Source organism: Haliotis rubra, unplaced genomic scaffold, assembly GCF_003918875.1.
Source record: "Haliotis rubra isolate DU_JTF1 unplaced genomic scaffold, ASM391887v1 Scf592, whole genome shotgun sequence".
Taxonomy (NCBI): domain Eukaryota; kingdom Metazoa; phylum Mollusca; class Gastropoda; order Lepetellida; family Haliotidae; genus Haliotis; species Haliotis rubra.
Genome location: NW_025767293.1, coordinates 190763 through 214093, shown reverse-complemented (window position 1 = coordinate 214093; position 23331 = coordinate 190763). Strand labels below are relative to the sequence as shown.

At 39.3% G+C, this 23331-nt stretch overlaps 1 protein-coding gene across 2 annotated transcripts; it reads left to right on the top strand.

The window, feature by feature from the left end:
- Nucleotides 1-7406: 7406 nt before the first annotated feature.
- On the top strand, nt 7407-22990 carry LOC124255108 (multiple epidermal growth factor-like domains protein 10). 2 transcript variants are annotated; one of them, XM_046688951.1, is made up of 14 exons: nt 7407-7481; nt 8386-8514; nt 11232-11366; nt 11969-12100; nt 12708-12842; nt 13211-13348; nt 13838-13975; nt 14949-15080; nt 15531-15665; nt 17439-17573; nt 17941-18078; nt 18291-18428; nt 19500-19614; nt 20711-22990. In XM_046688951.1, exons 1-14 carry the CDS (start codon nt 7427-7429, stop codon nt 20838-20840), a joined length of 1785 nt encoding a protein of 594 aa, XP_046544907.1. In that variant the 5' UTR covers nt 7407-7426; the 3' UTR covers nt 20841-22990. The 2 variants fall into 2 exon arrangements, with proteins under 2 accessions (XP_046544907.1, XP_046544908.1); XM_046688952.1 differs by lacking the exon at nt 13211-13348.
- The last annotated feature ends 341 nt before the right edge of the window (nt 22991-23331 follow it).

Here is a 23331-nt window from a genome sequence, read left to right as displayed (position 1 = left end):
TTAACAAATTCACGTTACATGACATTATCAACAGAAACCTTGGGGTCGGGATCGTATATAACGTGGAAGCGTCCATTATGCAAATAAAGTGATTATTAACCAGTTGCATATTTTAATAACAAATGACACTCTTGAGTTTTTATGGGTTGTGGATACAATGTTCAGTCAATCTTCCTTGTTTGATTTAATGTTCCTACATCCTGTCGGGATCAAAAGAACATGTTCCGACAAACGTGTGTAGATAGTTCAATTGTTTCTTGGTATTTCATGACTAAAGATGTAAATATTTTTACAAACTGTTTTATCAATAAAAAAAACCATGTGTTGAGTTACCCTGTTTACGATACACGCTATGTATGACAAACCTAGACAAATAGGTATCCTACATTGTCTTATGTACTTTAAGTCGCTGAGTTAGTGAGATATATGCCAAACTTCAAAGATTAGAAATAAGTATAATTCCAATGTTTACATCTTTCAGATAACTAGATATTTCGAAATATTTCTTTGCATGATTTTAATTTGCACTGATAGTAGTGAGTTTGTGCGTTTGACACCTCTTTAAGGTGAACACCTATGCATGTTTATGAGATGCAGCCGGCACAATGAATCGCTGCATCTCCATACGCACCGCAGAATAGAGATAGTGCAGAAGTATTGTTAGCTATATGTGTCTTTATATGTTTGATGTATATTTTTCTATATATAAAAGCTCTTGATTGCTATTTGATGCTCTAGTTATGGTACCGAGGTTATATAGTGTTATGCTGCTGGCAGAAAATAAAACTGCTTTTTGCATTCAACGGTTTTGTTCTTTGAATCGCATAACGAGTGGGTGAGTATTACATTACGTCGTTTTTAGCAATATGCCAGCAATATCAAGTCCGAGGCCACCAGAGGGCTTCACACATTGTTCTCATATGGGGAATCGAACCCGGGTCTTTATCGTGAGGAGAGAACGCTTTATCTACTGAATAACAATGAGCATTAAGGCAAGAGAGCAACAAGCAAGTTAGTATGGACGAAAAGGTGTTTTTCTTACTTCTTTTGTGTTTCTTTTACTATTAACTTCGCAATTGTCTGGTTGAGAATCGGTGTCGCTAAAATGGTGGCGGTGTTTACTGTCTGGATAAATTGGATGGTTGAGTAGCGGATGTTATATCAATTATCAATGGGACTTTCGATCACCCATTTAGGAAGTAGTATCACTGATCACCATTTTGTCTCATACCCAGAATTTGTTTATACATCTTTAAAATGTTATCGTTTAGTATTGTATTTCGTCTATTGACACTTTAATCAAACATGTTTAATATAGGTGGTCTATTCACAAAGAATCGTGAAAACAGTCTACCTAATGTTCATCTAACCCGACTGTTTGTCAGGGCGTGTTGCCAATGGTCCCTTCTCGGTGGTAGTGTAACCATGTTGGCAATGCGTTTGCTTACCCGGGTTCCGTTCTCCCCATGGGTACAATCGATATCCGATTCTCTCAATGATGATGTCAATGCACCCGTGTTAGCAAGTGGGTGCGTCATCAGATATATCCTTTTTGTAAGAAATGTGGGTTTGCAATCACTGATATGCTTGAATAACAAGTCATGACTGTTGGAAGTAATACAATGAAACAGAAAATATATGGCAGAGCAACGAAGATGTTAATTATAGCTGGGAGGTGGAATACGTTGTCACCCCAGATACGCTTAAATTTGGTAGTAGCAATGTTTACAGTTTTAGTTGGAGCAGATGTTTTATGATAGCAAGAGTTGCTCCCCTTTCAATGACAACAGTGACTGACACTGAACACGTTGCTTCCCCTTCCGTATATGTAGAGTAAATACTGAACTGTCAAAATGATTTGATATGTGGAAACGAACTCTGAGAAACAGCTGAAAATGTTTTCTATTTTTCTCTCAAATAACATTATTATCTCAACAAGTGACTTAATATTTTCAAGCGGACTTATTCATGTATAATGGCACTAGATGAGATAAACATGAAAATATTTTTACAAACTGTTTTCATCAATGAAAAGAAACATGTGCTATCCTATCACGGCGGGAGACACCAGACAAACCCCGAACTCCTTACACTTCATTTGTGGCTGAAAATGATTTATATGGCATCATATCATTGTCAGATAAGTGTTTTTCGCTTGTATTGAATCAAGGAAACCACGTTATATGTTCCACTGTGTACATTGGTATAAAGTAGATATTTTCACAAACTGTTTTTATCAATGAAAAGAAACATGTGTTACCCTGTCTACGGCTCACGTGAAAATTTAGGATTCACCAATTTAACAATATACAGTATTGTTATGAACACTTTATGTGTAATATTTTAGAAACGTAGAAAAACCGCCTGGTTCCGTTCTCCTCATAGGTACAATCGGTACCCGATTCTCTAAAGGATGATATCAATGCAGCCGTGTTAGCAAGTGGGTGCGTCATCAGATATCCAATTTGTAAGATATGTGGGTTTGCAATCACTGAAATGCTTGAATAACAAGTTATGAATCTTTTAGAAAGTAATATAATGTAACATAAACAATAAGGCAGAGTAATGAAGGTGTTAACTATTGCTGGGAGGTGGAATACGTTGTCACCCCAGATACGCTTAAATGGTAGAAAGTAATATAATGTAACATAAACTATAAGGCAGAGTAACGAAGGTGTTAACTATTGCTGGGAGGTGGAATACGTTGTCACCCCAGATACGCTTAAATGGTAGAAAGTAATATAATGTAACATAAACTATAAGGCAGAGTAACGAAGGTGTTAATTATTGCTGGGAGGTGGAATACGTTGTCACCCCAGATACGCTTAAATGGTAGAAAGTAATATAATGTAACATAAACTATAAGGCAGAGTAACGAAGGTGTTAATTATAGCTGGGAGGTGGAATACGTTGTCACCCCAGATACGCTTAAATTTGGTAGTAGAAATGTTTACAGTTTTAGTTGGAGCAGATTCTTTATGATAGCAAGAGTTGCTCCCCTTTCCATGACAACAGTGACTGACACTGAACGAGTACCGACAGCAAGTGCTCTGTGTGCGGTTGGGCTGCAGGAGACTGACAGAATACTGACATAGGCGTATATGCTGAGGATGTATGGGTTGCTTCCCCTTCCAGATATGCAGCGTAAATACTGAACTGTCAGAATGGTTTGATATGTAGAAACGAACTCTGAGAAACAGCTGAAAGTGTTTTCAGGATAGTTCTATTTTTCTGTCCAAATACATTGTAATTTCAACTAGTGAGCTTATGCAGTTAATATTTTCTCTGGTGGACATATCCATGTATCATGTCACTGGACCAGATAAACTGCCACAAGCGAAGATATCCACTATCATGTCACCAGATGAACTAACATGTTATATATATACCTTTAGCTGTAAATCCGTATGATCTTAACTGATGTATCGAGTTTAAAATATCACAATAAGAAGACAAAACTTATAATTACGGTAAGGTCTATTACAGTTAAAGGAGTGAGTGAGTGAGTATTGCTTTAAGCCGCTTTTAGCATTATTCCAGCAATATCACGGCGGTGGACACCAGACAAACCCCGAACTCCTTACACTTCATTTGTCGTTGAAATGATTTATATGCCTCGGCATCATTGTCAGATAAGTGTTCTTCCCTTGTTTCGAATCAAGAAAACCACGTTGTATGTTCCACGGTGTACATTGGTATAAAGTACTGTTTAGAATGATTTGATGACTGCTAAATGAAGTAACTGTTGCATTTTCGCCTGGTACTGGTATCGTCTACCCCTTGCGTGCCTGTCAAGGGTCGTAAGGCCCCTTTTATGTACACCGAGTAGATACAAAGAAAGTTATTAAGTTATTACGTTATTATCAAGCTTAAGGAGTTTGGTTTGTCTAGAAGGACAAATAGATATCAGGTGATTAAATAACTCCATTTTAGCTTTCGCAATACTAGAACTGGTGTATTGCCTCCTGATCCCAGACGAGTAACGAATGGTTTGTACAAGCCAGTATCATACATATCCATTGTGAGCGGGCTGTATCAGTACGAATGAAGTATGATGTGGCATGGGCCATTCAGATTACGGAAGTAGTTAAGTGTACGTTTACCGCCCGTTCATCCGGCACTAGACCCACTACAGAATTACAGCTGATGTGTTGGTAGGAACAGAGGTACACAGCGACCTACGCTCCTCCTAATGGATCCTATGGTCAGGCAGAGTGACTTGCATATCATCGCATCTCAGTTGCGTGGATTGATGCTGATGATGTCAATCACCAGGACAGACCGCTGTCTTAAAGCTAGGACATTAGACAGCGCGTTAAACAGCTATAATAGCAACAACAATACAATTTATCATTACCCATGTTATTTGGAAGTGAAAACATGTTAGTAAACCGCTTTTACATCTTGCTGTAGGATCATGTTTTACACAGTGATGTGGTAAACCTCATGTAGGACGCTGCGTCATTGCTATAGCATTGCTGATCTGTAGTAACACCGCTTGGCTGTCAACAAACTATCACACAACTTTCATCGTGTCAAATTGTACGCATATCAAGTGAAAATGTAATTGTACTGGTGATAAGGTTATGAAAGTATTATGTAGAAAATACTTCAATGACCTATGCGGTTTTTATTATTGCAACACATTACATGGGTTGAATGAGTTCCAGGTTTCGTCATCATAGGTAACTGGCAGATTGTTTGGGAGCTTCGAGCATGCATTGTGCATGGTGAAATGTGCATGACAAATGGACCTGGTATTATCATTATTATTCGTTACCTGGACGTTACACTGACTATATACAATTCACGCTGACTTCCTGGTGGTATCGTGGGAAATATCCTACATGCACATACATCAGATTCTTTATATTTTCTTTCTTTCTAGAATACATCTACAAACTTGTTTGGTCCGTTTACAGTTTGGCCGTTTAAGGTTCAGAATATCCCAGCTTAGTTTCTAACTTATGTATGTCCCTGGATTATCGTGTGCCCGCCATAGTCCATTTCACTATATTGCATTCCATCTTCATGTACTGCATTTACAAATTGTTTGTCTCTACTAGCTGCGACATTGTAAGCTATGTTAGGAAACTGATTGGTCCCATTTCTTATAATCGTTTAGTATTCCAAATCCTCTATGGTTATAATTGCATACAAAATGACAGGAATGCTGTATGAATATACAAAGCACTTGAAACGTTTATGCAAACATCTTGTAGTTTCCAAACTAAAGAATGACGTGGCTGCAATGTAGAGTTATTTTTAGTCTTATTAGTTACATGTTTGTACACACACATCAGGACTTGTTTGTTCAGAGTGTGTGCTTGTCGAAATGGAAGTGCTACTAATGACGAGTGGTGCAGCGGGCCAGGATCCATGTCAGGACACATTGGGTGTTTTGATATTTTAAGAGCGTTTCACTGCTCTACAGTTATATTGCCAATTATTTGTCTGAAGTGTTAGGCGCACGTTTAGACTTAGCCTGAAGTGAAGCAGCCATGCCAGTTTAGCGACGTCCCGCTAGCTTGGAGACATCTGCAGTGTGGTTCTTTGGGCATAAAATCATTTCAAATAGTGTCCGCTCCTCGACTGGTACACTGTTCACAAGCCTTCACATATAATTTGAATAAAGCTGCGTGAGGCATATAATCCCTTCGTAAGATGAGATGATTAGAGTATGTCACAATTTCTTACGTCGTTTAAATCTGTCGCATGTTAAATGTGATTGAAGAATTGACCTGTAATTAGCAATCAATTACAAAGCAAGGCACTCTTTGTTACCACATTTGACAAAATATGGTTGGTGATCTAAATACAATAAAAAATTCTCCGGGCAGTTCGTTTAGAGTGACACAGGTCGTTGACCGTGTCACCTTTGTTATTTATTATGATAACGGATGTAGTGTTGATAAGATCAGTTTCATGTGGCACTCGCATCAGCGGATCCTGGTCAAAACTGTAATATTCCGAACTAGGCAAAGCGAATTGAAACGATTCAACTGGGCGAAGACATTCTTGACTATCAGCATGAGATGGGTTTGGTGCTGACATACCAGTGATTTAATCGGCACTAGACTGGGATCAGTTCCCTCAACCAAACACGTGCTTTCGGACCAAGGGAAATACTTGTACACCAGGGCCTCCTTTCACATTTAGTTCTGTGGTTTTAAATCATTTTAACACTCTGTCATCTGAACCTACTGCTTTTTGTAATGAATGAGTATTTCATGTTTCAGAAATGAAAGTGATTACTTAAGGTTTTTAATCCGTAACACAAAGCAGAGGTTATTCGACATATGTATACTTCTATCCAAATTAATATTAATAGTGTTGTCGTTTCTTTTATCTTAACTGAACTATTCCTTTTGGCGATGATATTACCTATGATTGTTGATTAAATCAAGTCAATGTGTTGGGCGTAAATAGGCCTCTTATTGGCCCACGTCGCCCTAAAACTATAAAACCAACCAACCTCCTTTCACGAAGCACTAAGGTGATCGTAAGTTACTAAGGAAACCTTAGTACAATGAATGGGAGTTAAGGTAAACCTTAGTCAAGGTTGCTTCGTGAAAGTAGTCCCAGGATGTACGACCGTCAGTATCCCTGTCACCTGTATTAGAACAATGAGTATTCCTACATTGATCTTGGTGATTGTAACAACATATTACAGGTGATCATTTGTCATATATCACTGATGACATATAAGTCTTGTGAATTATCCGCTGTCTCTACTTGCAATTGGGATTGATATCACTAAATATGTTTCTGCAGTCTGATATACTTACCACAAATCATTGTATCCCAATTGCGTAGATCGATGCTCATGCTGTTGATCACTGGATTGTCTGGTCCAGACTCGATTATTTACAGACCGCCGCATAATGGCTGGAATACTGCTGATTGAGGCGTTAACCATCAACTAACCGACCAACTGGTAGACTTCCAGTTTCACATTGATTGGTGTTTGTTCCAGCAGCAGTTTAAACTCTGTAGACTGTATGACATCCAAATCTTAATTGCTGAAATAAACATGCATCACATATTTTTTCAAGAAAGAAGTTACCAAAAGAATAACTTCCAAACGTGTATTTTTCGTAACGAACAAAACCCAACAAATCGTACAACTTATTGAAAGATTCAGCGCTTGTAGTTAATTATCACAAATGAGTGGGTTGTTCTTAATCATTATCTTCTAAAGGGATGCACATATCTTTTATGTTTCTTTTCACATATTTGTGGCTATGGTTCCTACTGAGTGCAACGATGACTGATCGGCAAAAGATCAACAGTGTAGTGAATCAGCACACACCAGGGAACAAAACACAACTCTTTGCTTAATAGCAATGCATCGACGTCCATTAAGTGCCCCAATCATAAGCTTTAGTTTGACATTCGCTGGCTGATTGAGTGTGTTGGGCTTGCAATGCACTGCTTCTTTGTACTTTGGTTTTTCTTGCTTCAGTGTAAGCCAAGCGCTGGTAAGTGATACTTTCACCACTGCCCTCCACTATATCATTCAGTGTAAGCATTTCTCATGCTCAATCTCTCCTGTTGTATTTCTCATATGCTTTTTCGATTGTACTTTTTTGTTGCAGTTAAAAATATAATTGTTACTATCGTATGCTATAATAACGGAATATACTCATATACTGCCTTTATCTGGAAAGTATTACAATGCTCTTGACAGGGGGATGAGGTAGCCTAGTTGTTAAAGAGTTCGCTCGTCAGGCCGAAGGCCCGCCTTCGATTCCCTACATGGATAAAATGTGTGAAGCCATTTTCTATTTTCCCCCGCCGTGATATTGCTTGAATATTGCAAAACACGGCGTAAAACCCAACTCACTCACTCACCCACAGGCTTTTGATAATTCTGATAGCCATAGGTTTATGACCATTGAACACGTATAACTGGAACTGTAAAGTATTTTAGAAAATGTATATCTAATATGAAAAATACACCATGTAGCAAAACAAGCTTTAGTTCCTGAGTCTAATCAAATTTTCATAGTGAGCGAGTTGATATTACTTTAACTCCATATCTGCAGTTATATCTGTTTACAGGGAGACACATACTGTTTCTTAATTGACATTATAACATTTAACAACTGATAACAGGGGTGTACAACATATACTGAATATTTAACAGAAATGAATTGCAATATTTAACAACTGACAAAAGGGGTGTGCAACATGTATATGGAATATTTAACAGAAATGAATTATAACATTTAACAACTGATAAAAGGGTGTACAACATGTATATTGAATATTTAACAGAAATGAATTGCAACATTTAACAACTGATAAAAGGGTATAACACCCTTACATCGTGATAGTATATATTTTAATTAAACTGTCTATTGTTTCTTTAATTGCTCCAAGAATGTGAGACTGGGAGTTATGGGGTTGACTGCCGTGGACAATGCAGTGAGGGCTGTGATGGTGGCTGCAGCAGCGAAGACGGACAATGTACCTGTAGGCCTGGCTGGCTAGGAGTCTACTGTACACTGAGTATGTTGAAACCTTTGCTACTTCTGTAGAGTGATGACTACAGTATTCTATTGTCGGCCGCTTTTAACCCCCTCCCAGCCAAGTGATTCAAAATGTCTTTCAGCAACATTGACTTTCGTGGTGAATTATGTTGTTTATAACTCACAATAACCGTAATATTTGTTCCAACCTCAAGCCCCTTAACATATATGAACTTAATGTGGATTTTGTGGCCCAAATATTACATATATTCGAATATGCGTCATCAGTTTGTTTGTTGTTTAACGCTGCCTTCAGCAATATTCCAGCTGTATGATGTCGGTTTGTAAATAATAGAATCTGGACCAGGCAATCCAGTGCTTAATATCAGTGCCATCGATATAGGCAATTGGGATAAGAGGACATGTGTCAGCCAAGTCAGCGAGCCTGACCTGCCGATCCCTACAAGTATGGGTTGCTGGAGATTCTCTCTAACCCGTATTTTCACTTTTAATATGTTTCGAAAGTGTTTCAGAATACTAGACACATTTACAGTACTACATATGCCAGTGACAATTAACAGTTTTATTCCCCCAGGCCTTCACATTATCCAATGTTTGCACTTACAAATGAGCCAATAAGACTCCTTTTTCAATGGCGATATTACATTAAGGAATGTCATACAGTGTGACATGCTGGTGACACAGCTAGGTAACCTTTCATAACGGCCAGGCAGCAAGGAAACTGAGCTGACTCCATGTGGCTTTGTTTCGACATGATTGTTTTTTGTGTGTATACATTCGATGCAGCATCAGCATGCTCTAGATATTAATCAGATTCAATAGCGCTTTAGATGTTTACATTCTGATAAAATGGCAATGGGTAAATGAACTCTTATGAGCACAGTCCCATCTCACTGACTCAAGGACGATCTTTAAGCTGTGGGTAGGACCAATGTATAAACTATTAAATCAGCCATAAACTACAAAGCCATGGCTATCACCCCCACCCCCACACACACTTCAGTCTTCTTTCTATACATCTTTTGTATCATATAACTTACCCTGAACTGTCAATCTTCCTCTGTCTGTGTTTCTAATAATTGCTTGTGATGTAATATTTAGGTATTATAAATATCTTTGGAGAGGGGTTTTATAAGTTGCAAGAACTTGACCTCGATCCTTTTCACTTTGTGAATAATTTTTTTTTAAACTAAACACTCCCCCCTCCCCCAACACACGAACACACACACACACACACACACGAACACACACACACACACATAAAACATATGCATAGTTATGTCTTCTCACTAATAGAGTTTATTCATGTGCCCTTCATTCATGATTTATATTCTCAACGTTTGAATACAAAAAGAATTATTAGTCATAAGTAGTGCAACCACATATGTATGTATTTTTGTGTTGCCATTTATAATATATATGTCGCCGACTTGGTGGTATCATGCCGTTGTGGCCATAATTGCTTTAATTAATAACAGTGCCAATTTTCAGACTATTCTCACACTCATTATAGCTATTTTTACTGACGTGAATATGAACTGAAACAATGGTTTTGTCATATCTATCGTATGACAAAACGCTATTCTGTAGCTTAACCTTAAGAGAATCACTCAGTGTTTATAATGCACAGTAATTTATCAGTCGATCACGACAAAAATCTCAAACACGTACAAAGGCAATAGTTTAGTTGCACATCATTTAAGTAGTTACACCGAATGATAATACCAGCATCCAATGGTTCTGGGAAGGTTGCATTTTCGAGCTTAATGTTAAATATTACTAGTAGGTAAGGTGTAAGCACATCTTCCGCGTTCTTGAAAAACTCTGGTATAATATTGTCTATTCCTGCAGATTTGTCATTCTTCAGATGTCGAATACTTCCTCTTATTTCAACTTCTGAAATTGGTGCATCTAGAATATCAGTTGTTATTTCATCTTCAACATCAGTGTCCATAATAAAATCAGAGGAAGGCCTGAACATGTTACAAATATATTCTTTCTCAGGGTATGAAACATTAAATAAAGTTTTGAAGTGATCGTACCACTCATGACTTGGAATAGTATTTTCTATAAAGTTGGATTTTAAACTTTTTTATTACTTCCACAAAACGTTCAGGATTTTCAAGTGACTCTTCTAACAAGCGAAGTTTGTGTTCATGATGTTGTTCTTTTTTAACTTGACAATTAGCATCATACTATTTCTAGCATGCACGTATTCGCGGAGGGAAACGGGTCCCTTATCTTTTTTGGATTTATTCAAAGTCCTGCACCTGACTTTCTTTTTAAATTCACATTCAGCGCCAAACCAAGGTTTACTAGTTCTACGTTTACTACCAATTCGTCGTTGCATTCCATCCTTTACACACCGGTTTTGTAACACCTTTGTCTAAATAAGCTGTATAATAGCAATTGGATTCCCTTTTCAACCTTTCCAATATCGTGCTTGTCGTAATATTTGGACTGTCTGGTCCAGATTCGATTATTGATAGCCATATACTAGTAGCTGGAATATTGGGTGCAGCGTTAAACAGACAAACAAACAATCTAATATCAATTCACTAGTTTTATAGAATGACGAAGGCAATCAACATGATATAATTCTCAGACAGCATAGGAAGTTTGATTTGATCATCCACCAGTTAATTTCTTTCAATGGATCCTTTAGTCGACATTGCATCTCAAATTCCGCGGTTTCAAGTTTGCAAAATGGAATTCAACAGAGTCTTTGTGTATCAGCCTGTCCACCTGGGTTCTATACGGAAGGAGAGGCATGTACAGAGTGTGGAGACGGATGTGACGGTGGAGAATGTGACGCTGCTGACGGCCGCTGCAGCTGTGCACCTGGCTGGGCTGGACATGGGTGCACGATAGGTACGATTGACCAAAGCATAAAATAAAAAAAAATCAAAGTTTGATTTGATTTACTTCAAATGTTTCTTTCTCGAAAATTATGTGTTAAATAGTGCTGTTAAGGTAGCTTAACACTGCAATACGAAGAAATAGAAATTTGTTAACAATCCCTCTAAACATACAATAAAAGCAGTGTAGCTAGAACGCCATTTCATCGTTTTAAGGGACATCAGTCATGTCCCTACCATCCTCCTTACTGCAATGTACTCAGTGTTTCTGAATATGTTTTGCAGACTTGTCCGAGGAAAATATACAAATATTAAAATGATAAAAAATGACGTAAACTAAGATTGGTCAGTCTAAAGAGAGCATGATTATATTCGAAATTGTACAGTGGACGTTATCTCATGATTATGTTCATTTTTCTGTTCGCTTGCATTTAAGATTGTTTCTTAATACTTTGATTATTAGTCGTTAACATAAGCCTTTGTTTAAAGAGAGCGTGGTGATAATCGAAATTGTACAGGTGACTTTATCTTATGATTATGTTCATGTTTTTTCGCTTTTATTTATTTTAACAACCTGATTATCCGTCGTTATCCGACACAAGGCTTTGTTTAAAGAATGCATGGACGGCTTCTACGGAAACGACCACGGTTGTGTGAAATGTGGTGGTGGATGCGAGGGGGACGTGTGTGACTCTGGAGACGGCAACTGTACCTGTAGAGCTGGCTGGACAGGAACTGGCTGCCACAGTATGTAAAGTCTACATTTATTTACATATTTATGTCGAAATGTAATATTTATTTGCAAACGTGTTATTTTGTACATTCTGTATGAGTTATAAATTCTTAGGATATTTGTCATGTGACCCGTGTTGCAATACTTATACCTTACTGTGGGGTACACATAATCAGTGTTATAATCTGTATTCTTTACTGTGCCCTGCACTTTATCAGTGTTACAATCCGTATACTGTAAGCTACATTCAATCAATGCGTGTTGCTTACAGTATCCTACATGTTATGGATGGCAGAATCCGCATACCTGATTTGTGTAAATCCGTATGCCTCACTGAGTACTGAATTCAATTAGTGTTGGAATCCATATGCCTTACCGTGCAATTAGTGTTATAACGCTACAGATAATCAGGGCTGCAGTTGGTATACCTTAATGCAGTTGGTATTACAATCTATTATTGGTATTACTGTGCACTGCATGCGATGAGTGTATCCATCTGTATGCATAACTCTTCACTGTAAGTAGTCAGTGTTTCTACCTGTTATGTTCAAGATAACTTTATACCTTTATAAAGTCGATAAAACTTATAACTGGTCACAGGAACAGTCTTCCTACTTCCAGAATGCAAGGACGGCTTTTACATGGACGGACAAAACTGTACCGGGTGTGCAGCTGGGTGTCAGGGAGGAATCTGTAACGCTACTGACGGAAGCTGCGCATGTAAAGCTGGCTGGACAGGAACCAACTGCACATCAAGTATGTCGCACGCGAGTCAGTGAGTGAGTGAGTTAAGTTTTAACCTAGCATTGTCATATAACCATATAAGCCACAAAACACCTGCTATACTCGACGTCAGTTCACTGAATCGTTTAGGTGCGTGAGGTAATATTTTCAGGTACATCAGCAAAATATTAGCCATATTGTGCCTTGAACACGTTGTGTATAGGGACTCTGGTGAATGGTTTGCCAGTCGGGTTTACGTCACATGTTCTATTTGGCTATTGTTGACAACATAATCTACCAATTATATATGAATATGATATCAATAATGAAATGTTATACATTGGTCAAATACAATATTACCGAGGATAATTCCAACGGGATGTGACATTTTTCCTCTGCAGTTTGTGATGAGGGTAGGTATGGACAAGACTGCACAGGGATGTGTAGCACAGGATGTAAACCAGGTTCCTGCCACCACGTCACCGGTGACTGTGACAACCAGTGTCACGATGGATGGACAGGTCCCACCTGTGAACACAGTGAGGATTTACCATTACTCCATGTGGTGCATGGAGTCCGAGTCACATGTCATCTTAATGGTTGTATTAGAATTTGATTTTAACTGGTGTTGTTCAGTGGTGTGAGTGAGTGAGTGGGTAGGTGAGTGAGTGAGTGAGGTGGGGATGGATGTGAGTGGGTGTGGATGTTTGTGAGTGGATGCGAGTGGGTGCATGAAGTCCGAGTCACATTTCATGTCAATGGTTGTTTTGGAATTGGATTTTAAATGGTGTTGTTCAGTGGTGTGAGTGGAGTGGTAAGTGAGTAAGTGGGTGTGTGGATGTGTGGGTGGGTGAGTGGATGAGTGGGTTAGTGAGTGAGGTGGTTTGGGGTGGGTGTGAGTGGGTGTGTATGTTTGTGAGTGTGTGTTTTTGTGTGTAGTCCTTTGAAGCCAAATTTATTAGTCTATCTAGAATGTATTTTGCCGTTTATTAACATTAACATGTACAAATGCACATTATCATCTGCAGCTTGTGATGAGGGTACCTATGGACAGGATTGTACTGAGAAGTGTAACCGAGGATGTAAACCAGGGACCTGTCACCACATCACCGGTAACTGCAACAACCAATGTAAAGACGGATGGATAGGTCAGCGATGTGAAGAGTGTAGGTTCTAATATTGATATTTTCTGACATATTTGTTTTAAGGGATTCTAAATGTAAACATCAAAACCTCAGAAGAGTAATCAGTAACGAGTCAGACGACCGTTATTCCACATGTATGTTATGATTCATTCTGACGTTACAAGTGTGACAACATGTCAAACATCGGAGTGATAATGGTCATGAGAACCAAGTTTTCAACGTTATGTTCATGATTATTGATAATAATGGTTATTTATAAAGCACCTGTTTCCAAGGCGGTAATACATTATTACCCCGGATAACCCAAGCAGCGTGTGAGGAGCAAGAAGGTTAACAGCCATATGGCCTATCTCACCGGGTACCCATTCACTGCTTGGTGGACAGAGGCAATTTATTAAAAAACTCACTTGCCTAGGTGAGACCACATGTGTCATATGTGATTCGTTGTGGGGCAGGACTGAAGTCCTAAAACTTCTCAGGAGTCAATCTGCCAGATATGGTCATCCATCCAAGGACTCTCCATGACCAACGTTGCTTAACTTCAACTGATGTGGGACCTGGGCTTAGTGCACAGAACCACACACCACCACATGTCCTCCTGAGTTAGCTTTCCTTGTTTCCGAATCAGGATAACGATGAAGCAAACAGGAATCTATGGTGTCCTATAATTGCCATCGCGTGGCGCGTAAAAAAAGACGACGTCTTGCGCGACGTCGCTTTGTAAAATATACTTTGACTACAATAATAACGGGCGACGTCGTCGACTTAGTATTTTTTATGCGACGTCGTGGGCGACGTAGTTCTTTTTTTACGCGCCACGCGATGGCACTTATAGGACACCATAGGAATCAGAGAAGCATGTTTGAAAGCATGTTATGCTGACGAGGCATTTGTCAAATATCGAAATGTCCACATGAGGTATGTCAAAGAAAATGTTTCCTGTGCTCCAACGTGAGTCTCCTCACCTAGATCACAACAACGCTTTGTTCCCCAGTGTGCGGAGACGGGTTCTACGTGGACGGAGACAGTTGTGTGGACTGCGGGGCTGGATGTGTTAGGGAGACATGCAACGTGGCCAACGGTAGCTGTAGCTGTCGAGATGGCTGGACAGGAAGTAACTGCAATGGTATGTAAACTTCTTTCATTAAAAAGTTAGAGTAGTAATAAAGAAGTTGTTCATCCATAATGGTATGTAAAGTCATGACGTTTTTTGACAACTAATCAAACATTGTCAACACAACCATATGCAGTAGACCTTTACGATCTGTCCGAGACTGACATATATTCTATGCCGTACGCCCGACAATATCATACATAGTCACACAAGAACAGAACAATTGTTAAACGTTAACGCCTGAGAATAACAGCTTCAGTGCACATCAAAACAGATTTCAAAGGCATAAAAGGTGAAAGAGTCGTAAAAATTATCATGAGCGTAAAAATCATCATCATCAACAACAATTAGTGATGACACCGGGTGTTAGCGAAAGTCAGGATGAGGATGGTATCTTCATATAGACCTGATTTTGTCATTACCATAGAACTGAAGCAATTATCTTTTACTATATCATTCCAGAATGCAAGGACGGCTTTTACATGGACGGACAAAACTGTACGGGGTGTGCAGCTGGGTGTCAGGGAGGAATCTGTAACGCTACTGATGGAAGCTGCACATGTAGGGTTGGCTGGACAGGAACCAACTGCACATCAAGTATGTCGTACAGTGTCACTGAGTTAAGTTTTAACGTACCGTTGTCAGTGTTTGTATCATATAGCTGCTCACGTTAGTCAACATCAGAGTACTGTTAATTTGAGTCAGTTGTCTTGAATATATACAGCATACAAACTATATGTGCAGACACTGTTCATAGTGATATTCTGCGCATGTCTAAAAGATTAAATGAGATAAATGGACATATGATATTTGTTACAAACCTTGAAAATGCAAAAATCGTCATGTTTGAACTAAATCCCCAAATGCATTTTGAACTGTTTCCTACAGCTGTATATAAATTGCCAGGTTTAATGCTTTAAAAACAAGATAGTGTGTGTATTTTGGAGATTGTGTAAAGCAGACATGTTTGAGATTTAAGCTTGAAATTACGGAACTGATATACATGTGGTGTTTGAATAATTATTGTTGTGTTATGTAATTCTTGTTTTATTTAATTTTGGTTACATGAATCAACTCGTGACATAAAGATATTGATTTTGACATTTCTGACTAATAGCTACACACACAGAAACCACCTAATTACAAGAACACGAACTGTTCCAGAATGAGAGAACATGCTGTTTTCCAGCATGGCACACGAGTGTACATAAAAGGTTAAACACTAATAATTCGATAAGTACAGACAGCAATGATACACAGAATACAGCATTACAGTAGTCACAGTAGCTCATTAATCTCTATTTGACCACTTTTTGCTATGAGTCCTAAATGAAAAAACAAAGGTTCAAAGGTAGTTCCTCTGATGAATGCTAGTTCTTATGTATACAATGGGTGTAAAGTTCACTTCCTCGTCTGTGAATGTGTGTTTAATTATAAAGCCCGATGACGGGTATAACATCGCGCTGACATCTAAAGAATTGTATGGTAACAGCTTATAGATATACCTGGACCTTTTCGTGTCAGCTGGTAAGTTGGATGTCAAAACAATTTGGATCCCCCTAAGTTTTTAAAAACTATCTTGCCCCCAAAATAGTACTATACTTCAGTTAAAGAAGTCTCTATATTGTTATATAAACAATTTTCCATCTTGCGAGACGAAAATACGTTTCTGCTGCTGCAATAGCATCGTTTGCAGATTCCTACATTCTTTACATCCAGCAGAGACCATCCAGTGACCTAGGCATTTAACAGAAGACATATATGGGGAAATCGTTGACAACATTTCTCCGACACACAATATACGAGCTGTCCGCAGTTGTCCGCAGGCTTCTGATGCATTTTTATAAACACTTGCAATAGTGCCATGGCTTCTGACAGCTTGTACACTTGTTTATCACAGAGTGCCATGGCTTCTGATGCACCTTGCACTGCTTACAGTGAACACTTGTTTCACAGAGTGCCATGGCTTCTGATGCAGCTTGTACTGCTTACAGTGAACACTTGTATCACAGAGTGCCATGGCTTCTGATGCACCTTGCACTGCTTACAGTGAACACTTGTATCACAGAGTGCCATGGCTTCTGATGCAGCTTGTACTGCTTACAGTGAACACTTGTTTCACAGAGTGCCATGGCTTCTGATGCACCTTGCACTGCTTACAGTGAACACTTGTATCACAGAGTGCCATTGCTTCTGATGCACCTTGCACTGCTTACAGTGAACACTTGTATCACAGAGTGCCATGGCTTCTGATGCACCTTGCACTGCTTACAGTGAACACTTGTATCACAGAGTGCCATTGCTTCTGATGCAGCTTGTACTGCTTACAGTGAACACTTGTTTCACAGGGTTTCATTGCTTCATCTGCAGCTTGTAATGACGGAACATATGGACATGAGTGTACACAGACGTGTACCACGTGTTTACCAGAGTCTTGCCACCACGTCACAGGTGACTGTGACAACCAGTGCCAGGACGGATGGAATGGGCAGCGATGTAAACAAAGTACGTTTTCGTCATCAATCCGGTGGGTACCAGCGTCAATTTAAATATTTCAGTTAGACGGTAATATCTCAACAGGTGTTACTCAGTGGATAGAGGCAAAAAAAATGGACACGGTCAGCGCTATTAACGAAATGGTTCCACAATGACAATGACATGGTTGCAGTGATTTAATTCAAATGTATGAGAGATAAAATACCTTCCATACATATATTCATTGTAAACTGGGTTAAGCTTTTTAGTATTTCTTTTCCAATTGCATTTATTTGATTACTCTTATATGGACCTCCGTCTTCTTATTGTCATGGTTTGCCGGCACTTAAACAGCGTTATGTGGCAGTTTGTCTCTATGTCTGTACATCATTTTCAGTCTGTGATGCGGGAACATTTGGACGAGACTGTGCACAGAAGTGTAACCCAGGATGTAAACCGGGGACCTGCCACCACATCACTGGTGACTGCAACTATCAATGTAAAGACGGATGGACAGGTCGGAGATGTGAACACAGTGAGGTTTTATTATCAGTCTGTATGGTGCCCGGTGTTCGGTTCACACCGTAGTCTGCTACTTGTTTTAGCGTTTTATTTCCTCTGGTGTTTTTCAATCGTTTACAATGGGTATTCTATATCTGAAATGAGAGTTGTGTGCAGCATTTCCATATGTAGTATATAATGATATAGCAGATGCAGTTATTACAATGTACCACATTGCATCTGCAGTTTGTATTGACGGAACATACGGACGAAACTGTTCAGGGTTGTGTAGTAGAGGATGTACACCAGGGTCCTGCCACCACGTCACCGGTGACTGCAACAGCCAGTGTAAAGATGGATGGACAGGTCCCCGTTGTGAAGAGCGTAAGCTGAAAGTTACTCCTTGCATGATTTACGAAATAATGACGTCATGTTGAGAGTTTAATCATCGGTCATTTTTAATTTAAATATTAAACAATTTTATAATTTTATGTCCCGGTTATATATAAGTGAAGCTTGAGACATACATAAAGTCGGAGAGAGAACCCCGGTGTCCGGATTCTTACTTGATGTGTGGCATGTGTATCTATATGTTAAAACATTTACATCATAAGTAAAGATCATCGCTCGATTTCCCATATTGGTATAAGTGGTTAGCCAGTTCTTGTTGACTCTGCTAGAATAACCATAAAATCTGTCACAATACTGATCGTCACAATACTGATCGTCACAATACTCGCTTCGCTTCTACATGTTACAACTGGGAAATATGTGTATTGCTACCAGTCGTAGGTTAGTTAGTTTTCGTGCGTGTTTATTTGTTAACACCGCAGTCATTAGTATTCAAACTATATGACGGTAGCATGAGTGAGTGAGTGAGTTTAGTTTGACACCACACTCAGCAATATTCCAGCTATATGGCGGCGGTCTGTAAATAATCAAGTCTGGACCAGACTATACAGTGATCTACAGCATGAACATTGCTCTGTGTAACTGGGAACCGATGACATGTGTCAACCAAGTCAGTACGCCTGACCACCCGATCCCGTTAGTCGCCTCTTACGACAAGCGTGGGTTGCTGAAGACCAATATTCTAACCCGGACCTTCGTGGGGACAGCAGCATGTAAATAGTTTGGTCTGGAAAATTTCCGCTAAGTATGAATGCATCATTCTATGAATGCCATCATTCTAGTATCAAAATGACATTTTAGATCACACGGAGATGGGAAACAAGAAAGCTTCATTTCTGTGTCCCGTAATATGACCCATGTCAACACAATCATGTCCAGTATATCTAGCCAGTCGTCCGTCTATAATCTAATAACACCAGCTCTACATTTTAAGTAGTGTGTTGTAGACAAAGCCATATTTTTTCAAGTTGTAATGATGAGTGAGATCCAAGTAATGTTGTTGATAATAATTACTTATTTGTGCAAGTGACTCCTTTTTCACAGACACCGAGCTCGTGGAACATGAAGAGCAAGATATAGCCTCTCCAAAACTATTCTTCTGGGTCTGGATCATAATAATCGTGGTTCTGACTTTCGGTTTTCTGGCTTGTCTGAACAGGTGAGAGTACGGAATGAAAAACCATATACATTATGTAGAGTAGAAGATATATACTGCCAGTATGTACAGACACTGCATATAACAGTAGACGTATGCACAACCCGGAACACCAGTAATTGATTCAGTCACATTCATTATCTAACCTGCACTTCAGAACCACTCCGGGTATTGTAACACCTGCGTGAGTGAGTGAGTTACCCCGCTTGAACAGTATCTCAGATATCCCAACGTGTCAGCATCAAGTGGAAGGACAGAAGATGTTTACCACTTGAGTCCAACCAACAATCTGAAACGTTTACCACGTTTACAAGACAACAGTACGATCCTCGAAACATTACCAGGGCGAACTGGCGTGCCCAAGGGACGCAACTCTGCACATCGCATTGCGGTGCCTAACACGACTAGAGGTTACACAACACCAAATGTTTTCCCACAGACTTCTATAGTAAAGTTATGGGCGGTGGGGTAGCCTAATGGTTATAGCGTTGGCTCGTCACGCAGAAGACCCGGATTCGATTCCCCACATGGGTACAATGTGTGAAGCCCATTCTGGTGTCCCCCGCCGTGATGTTGCTGGAATATTGCTAAAACCGGCGTAAAACCAAACTCAGTCAGTCAGTAAAGTTATATTTTTTTTAAAATCACCCAGGCTGTCAACATCCATTCCATGTACACATCAGTCTGGCCTTTAAACTACAATAAAAAGACTAATTCCGGCTAACTTAGCCTGCCAATTTTCCGAGCACAGGAAGCGGAACACACCAACCCCTGTTCCGCCCAAAATGTCACCTATTTGAAAATATCTGTACACACAATAAGCACAAATCATGCTGATAAAAATGACAGCACTGAATACTTAAAATCACGGTCAGTTTAAATTACTGGATGGATGACATTGTGCTTTTAAAAAACATAAAAATTCTTACACTATTTCATCCAATCACAGCTGTCACATGTCGCTATTACTTCAGATGTTTACATACACTACTCGCTCATTGAACATGTGATTCTGATTTAGTGTAGTGGAACCTACATCACCTGTTCCCCTTACAAGTAGATAGCCATAAACTGCAACAGCATCTGTTTATCCTTTCAGAAAATCACTTGAGTCATTGTGTGCAAGGTCAAGAAAGACGGAAGGGACCTCTAATAACAAACCCCCTTCAGAACAAGGGTCACAGGGACCTCCTAGCGTCGAACAACAACCGGGAAACAGTCCTGAATAATGATGAGAGCCACAGATCATTAGCAGAGCATAAACCATAATCAGAGACCAGAGCAATCTTCAGAGGCAATCCTGCTGTCTTTCTGGCTGTGAACAGTTGGACTGTTTTCCAGTTGGTTTAGAAATACCTTTAAATTGGTGGACACTCAAAGCCCAATAAAACTCAATGCTTCTTCTCAAGCACATGCCCTGCAGCTGCTTTGCCGCTACAGACGCCGCAGGATGCCATGGCGCCTAAAGCTTTGATGTAGTTGTACCTTAACACTTCCCAAATGAGAATACACTATCATTTGGAAAGAAAAGCACCACAAATAATAACCAAGGCGATATTATCATGCCACATAATCTGCATGTGTATTGAACATTTGCAGAGCCAATCTTTTATTAGTGGAGCAGATAACTGAAAATTTCAAGAGAATCCTTCACTTCCGGAAACAAGCACCAAAATTGGCACACATACTTCTGTGGGATTGCTGTTTTGATAAAACCCGTTAGCCCACTTAAACTTCAAGATGGCCACCATTTTTCAAGACGGCCGCCATTGAATATAAAGAAATGTTGCATTTCGCAATAAAATTGCTGAGACCTGTTCGATTGAACTATCTTGATGTCAAATCGTACATTTTTGACTATGTAGAATCCGAATTTTAACCTTGGACTCATCCACCAGCTTTCTTGTACCATATATCAGTCCCAATATCCTAATATTCTGCAAAATAAGAGGTTCACGATACGTCTGACTGCCAAAATTCATGGTTATTTATATAGCAGTCGTGTTTGAGGTTTTGTATGTGTAGCAAGTTTCTGTGCAAGGCTTCCAAACTGGACATGACACGAAGGTTGGGGTGTGTGTGATGTGTGGGTGGTTAGTGGGTGGTTAGTGGGGTGGGGAGCGGGACGTTGAGAGACCTGCATGGAGTAGTAGTGTAGTAGCTCAACAGACCAGATGTCAACGCACAACCAGGGCACACTGGTGGCACCGCTGCTGTGAAACTAAGAATGGGATTAAGTATCAGCTGAATTATTTGTTTAGTATAGCTAAATAATTAGTTTAGTGTTCTAAATGCTATCTTAGTAGCCCCGCATCAGTTAGCTAGTGTAGAGTACATGTACTTTAACACAGATATTTAGTATTGACAGGGTGTGCCAGCGCGGTAGAGCCGAGACAAGGGTAACGGGACTGAACATTGCTTTGCATGTGGTTACCTGGATGGTGTACAGATCGCACGGGACTTAAATGATACTGGATGAACGATCGAGCTTGGTGTAGGTTATAAATTTATATCCCTGAAAATAGTCGTATCTCATAACATATGGTGCGTGATTGTGATCAAGGTGGTGAAAGGATAACCCCTCGGCCTTAATTCACTAAATACAGATAATTATTATTATAAATCTACAAGAACTTATATGATTGATAAATGTGCTCCTGTTGACCAGTATGGAATGTTTATTTGCACCTAGACGTGCATGTCATAACCAGCGTTGACGGGGTATACAAGAACGTAGAAAAGGCAAAGGGGGCAATCTTAGGTGCTAATAATCTTTGAATGTTGGTCATGCTTTAAGTAGGTTAACAGGCCATAGTGTCTGAAATATTCAAATGGTTAGTCCTCGGTGATCCAAGCCTCGGACCAGTAACTAACCATTTCAATGTTTAGACGTTACCTTATCAGTAACATACCAGTGCTTAACATCGAGGCGTTTGTTTTAGATGCTTGCTGGTGTTGAGCGTTGGTAAGTCCTGTAGCATCGACAATAATCATGTCAATAATCATAAGACTTCTTCCTTGTACAAGTACCATCCGCATGTTTTATATTCACAGTTCAATGATAATACAGAGCGTGTTAGAGCGTTGTATATTTCTTGTGAACAACTGACTTGACTTTGCACGTGTTTGTAACAACACCGGCGGTGCAGGAAACACTCATCACTTAGTGGCCACCTGAAATATCAAATTTATTTGACACAATTACATTCATAAACACATTTTTATGATATATGTTACAGTCAGTGTCCGTAATAAAGCAACATGTATATTGATTTATTCGCTGAAGTAATATGGTACTTTGATCATAGTAACTACTGTACGTAAGTAACAATATGTATGTAATGAATTGATTTGGTATATTAAACATTCATGAAGCTGTTGTCCATTTTTCATATAACTAATCTACTCATACATATGAGTGATGCACCCTTTGAGATAATGAATTACAGCATGCCACTGTTTATTTTCAAAGGAATTTGCTGCAATGGTTATAAATAATTGAATTCCATCGTGAGGACTGGATCACCCTTAAAACGTGAAAAAGTGGGTTTATAAATCCTCTTTCAGTGTTTCTTAATTCCCTATGAAGATGACACAAAGGGGAATGTCTGAGTGGTGAATAAAAGGCCATAACCGGAATGTCTTACACAGGACAGTCATCATACACTCTTATACACAGTTATCAGTCCAGTAACAATGATGAAACCATTGCTGTGAAGA

What these genes read in the sequence shown, in the direction of transcription:
- LOC124255108 (XM_046688951.1), top strand. Translation starts at nt 7,427, where the DNA reads ATGCACTGCTTCTTTGTACTTTGGTTTTTCTTGCTTCAGTGTAAGCCA. An exon ending in AGGAACCAACTGCACATCAA is followed by an intron (nt 12,843 to 13,210) that starts GTATGTCGCACG and finishes TTTCCTCTGCAG; the next exon opens with TTTGTGATGAGGGTAGGTAT. An exon ending in AGGTCCCACCTGTGAACACA is followed by an intron (nt 13,349 to 13,837) that starts GTGAGGATTTAC and finishes TATCATCTGCAG; the next exon opens with CTTGTGATGAGGGTACCTAT.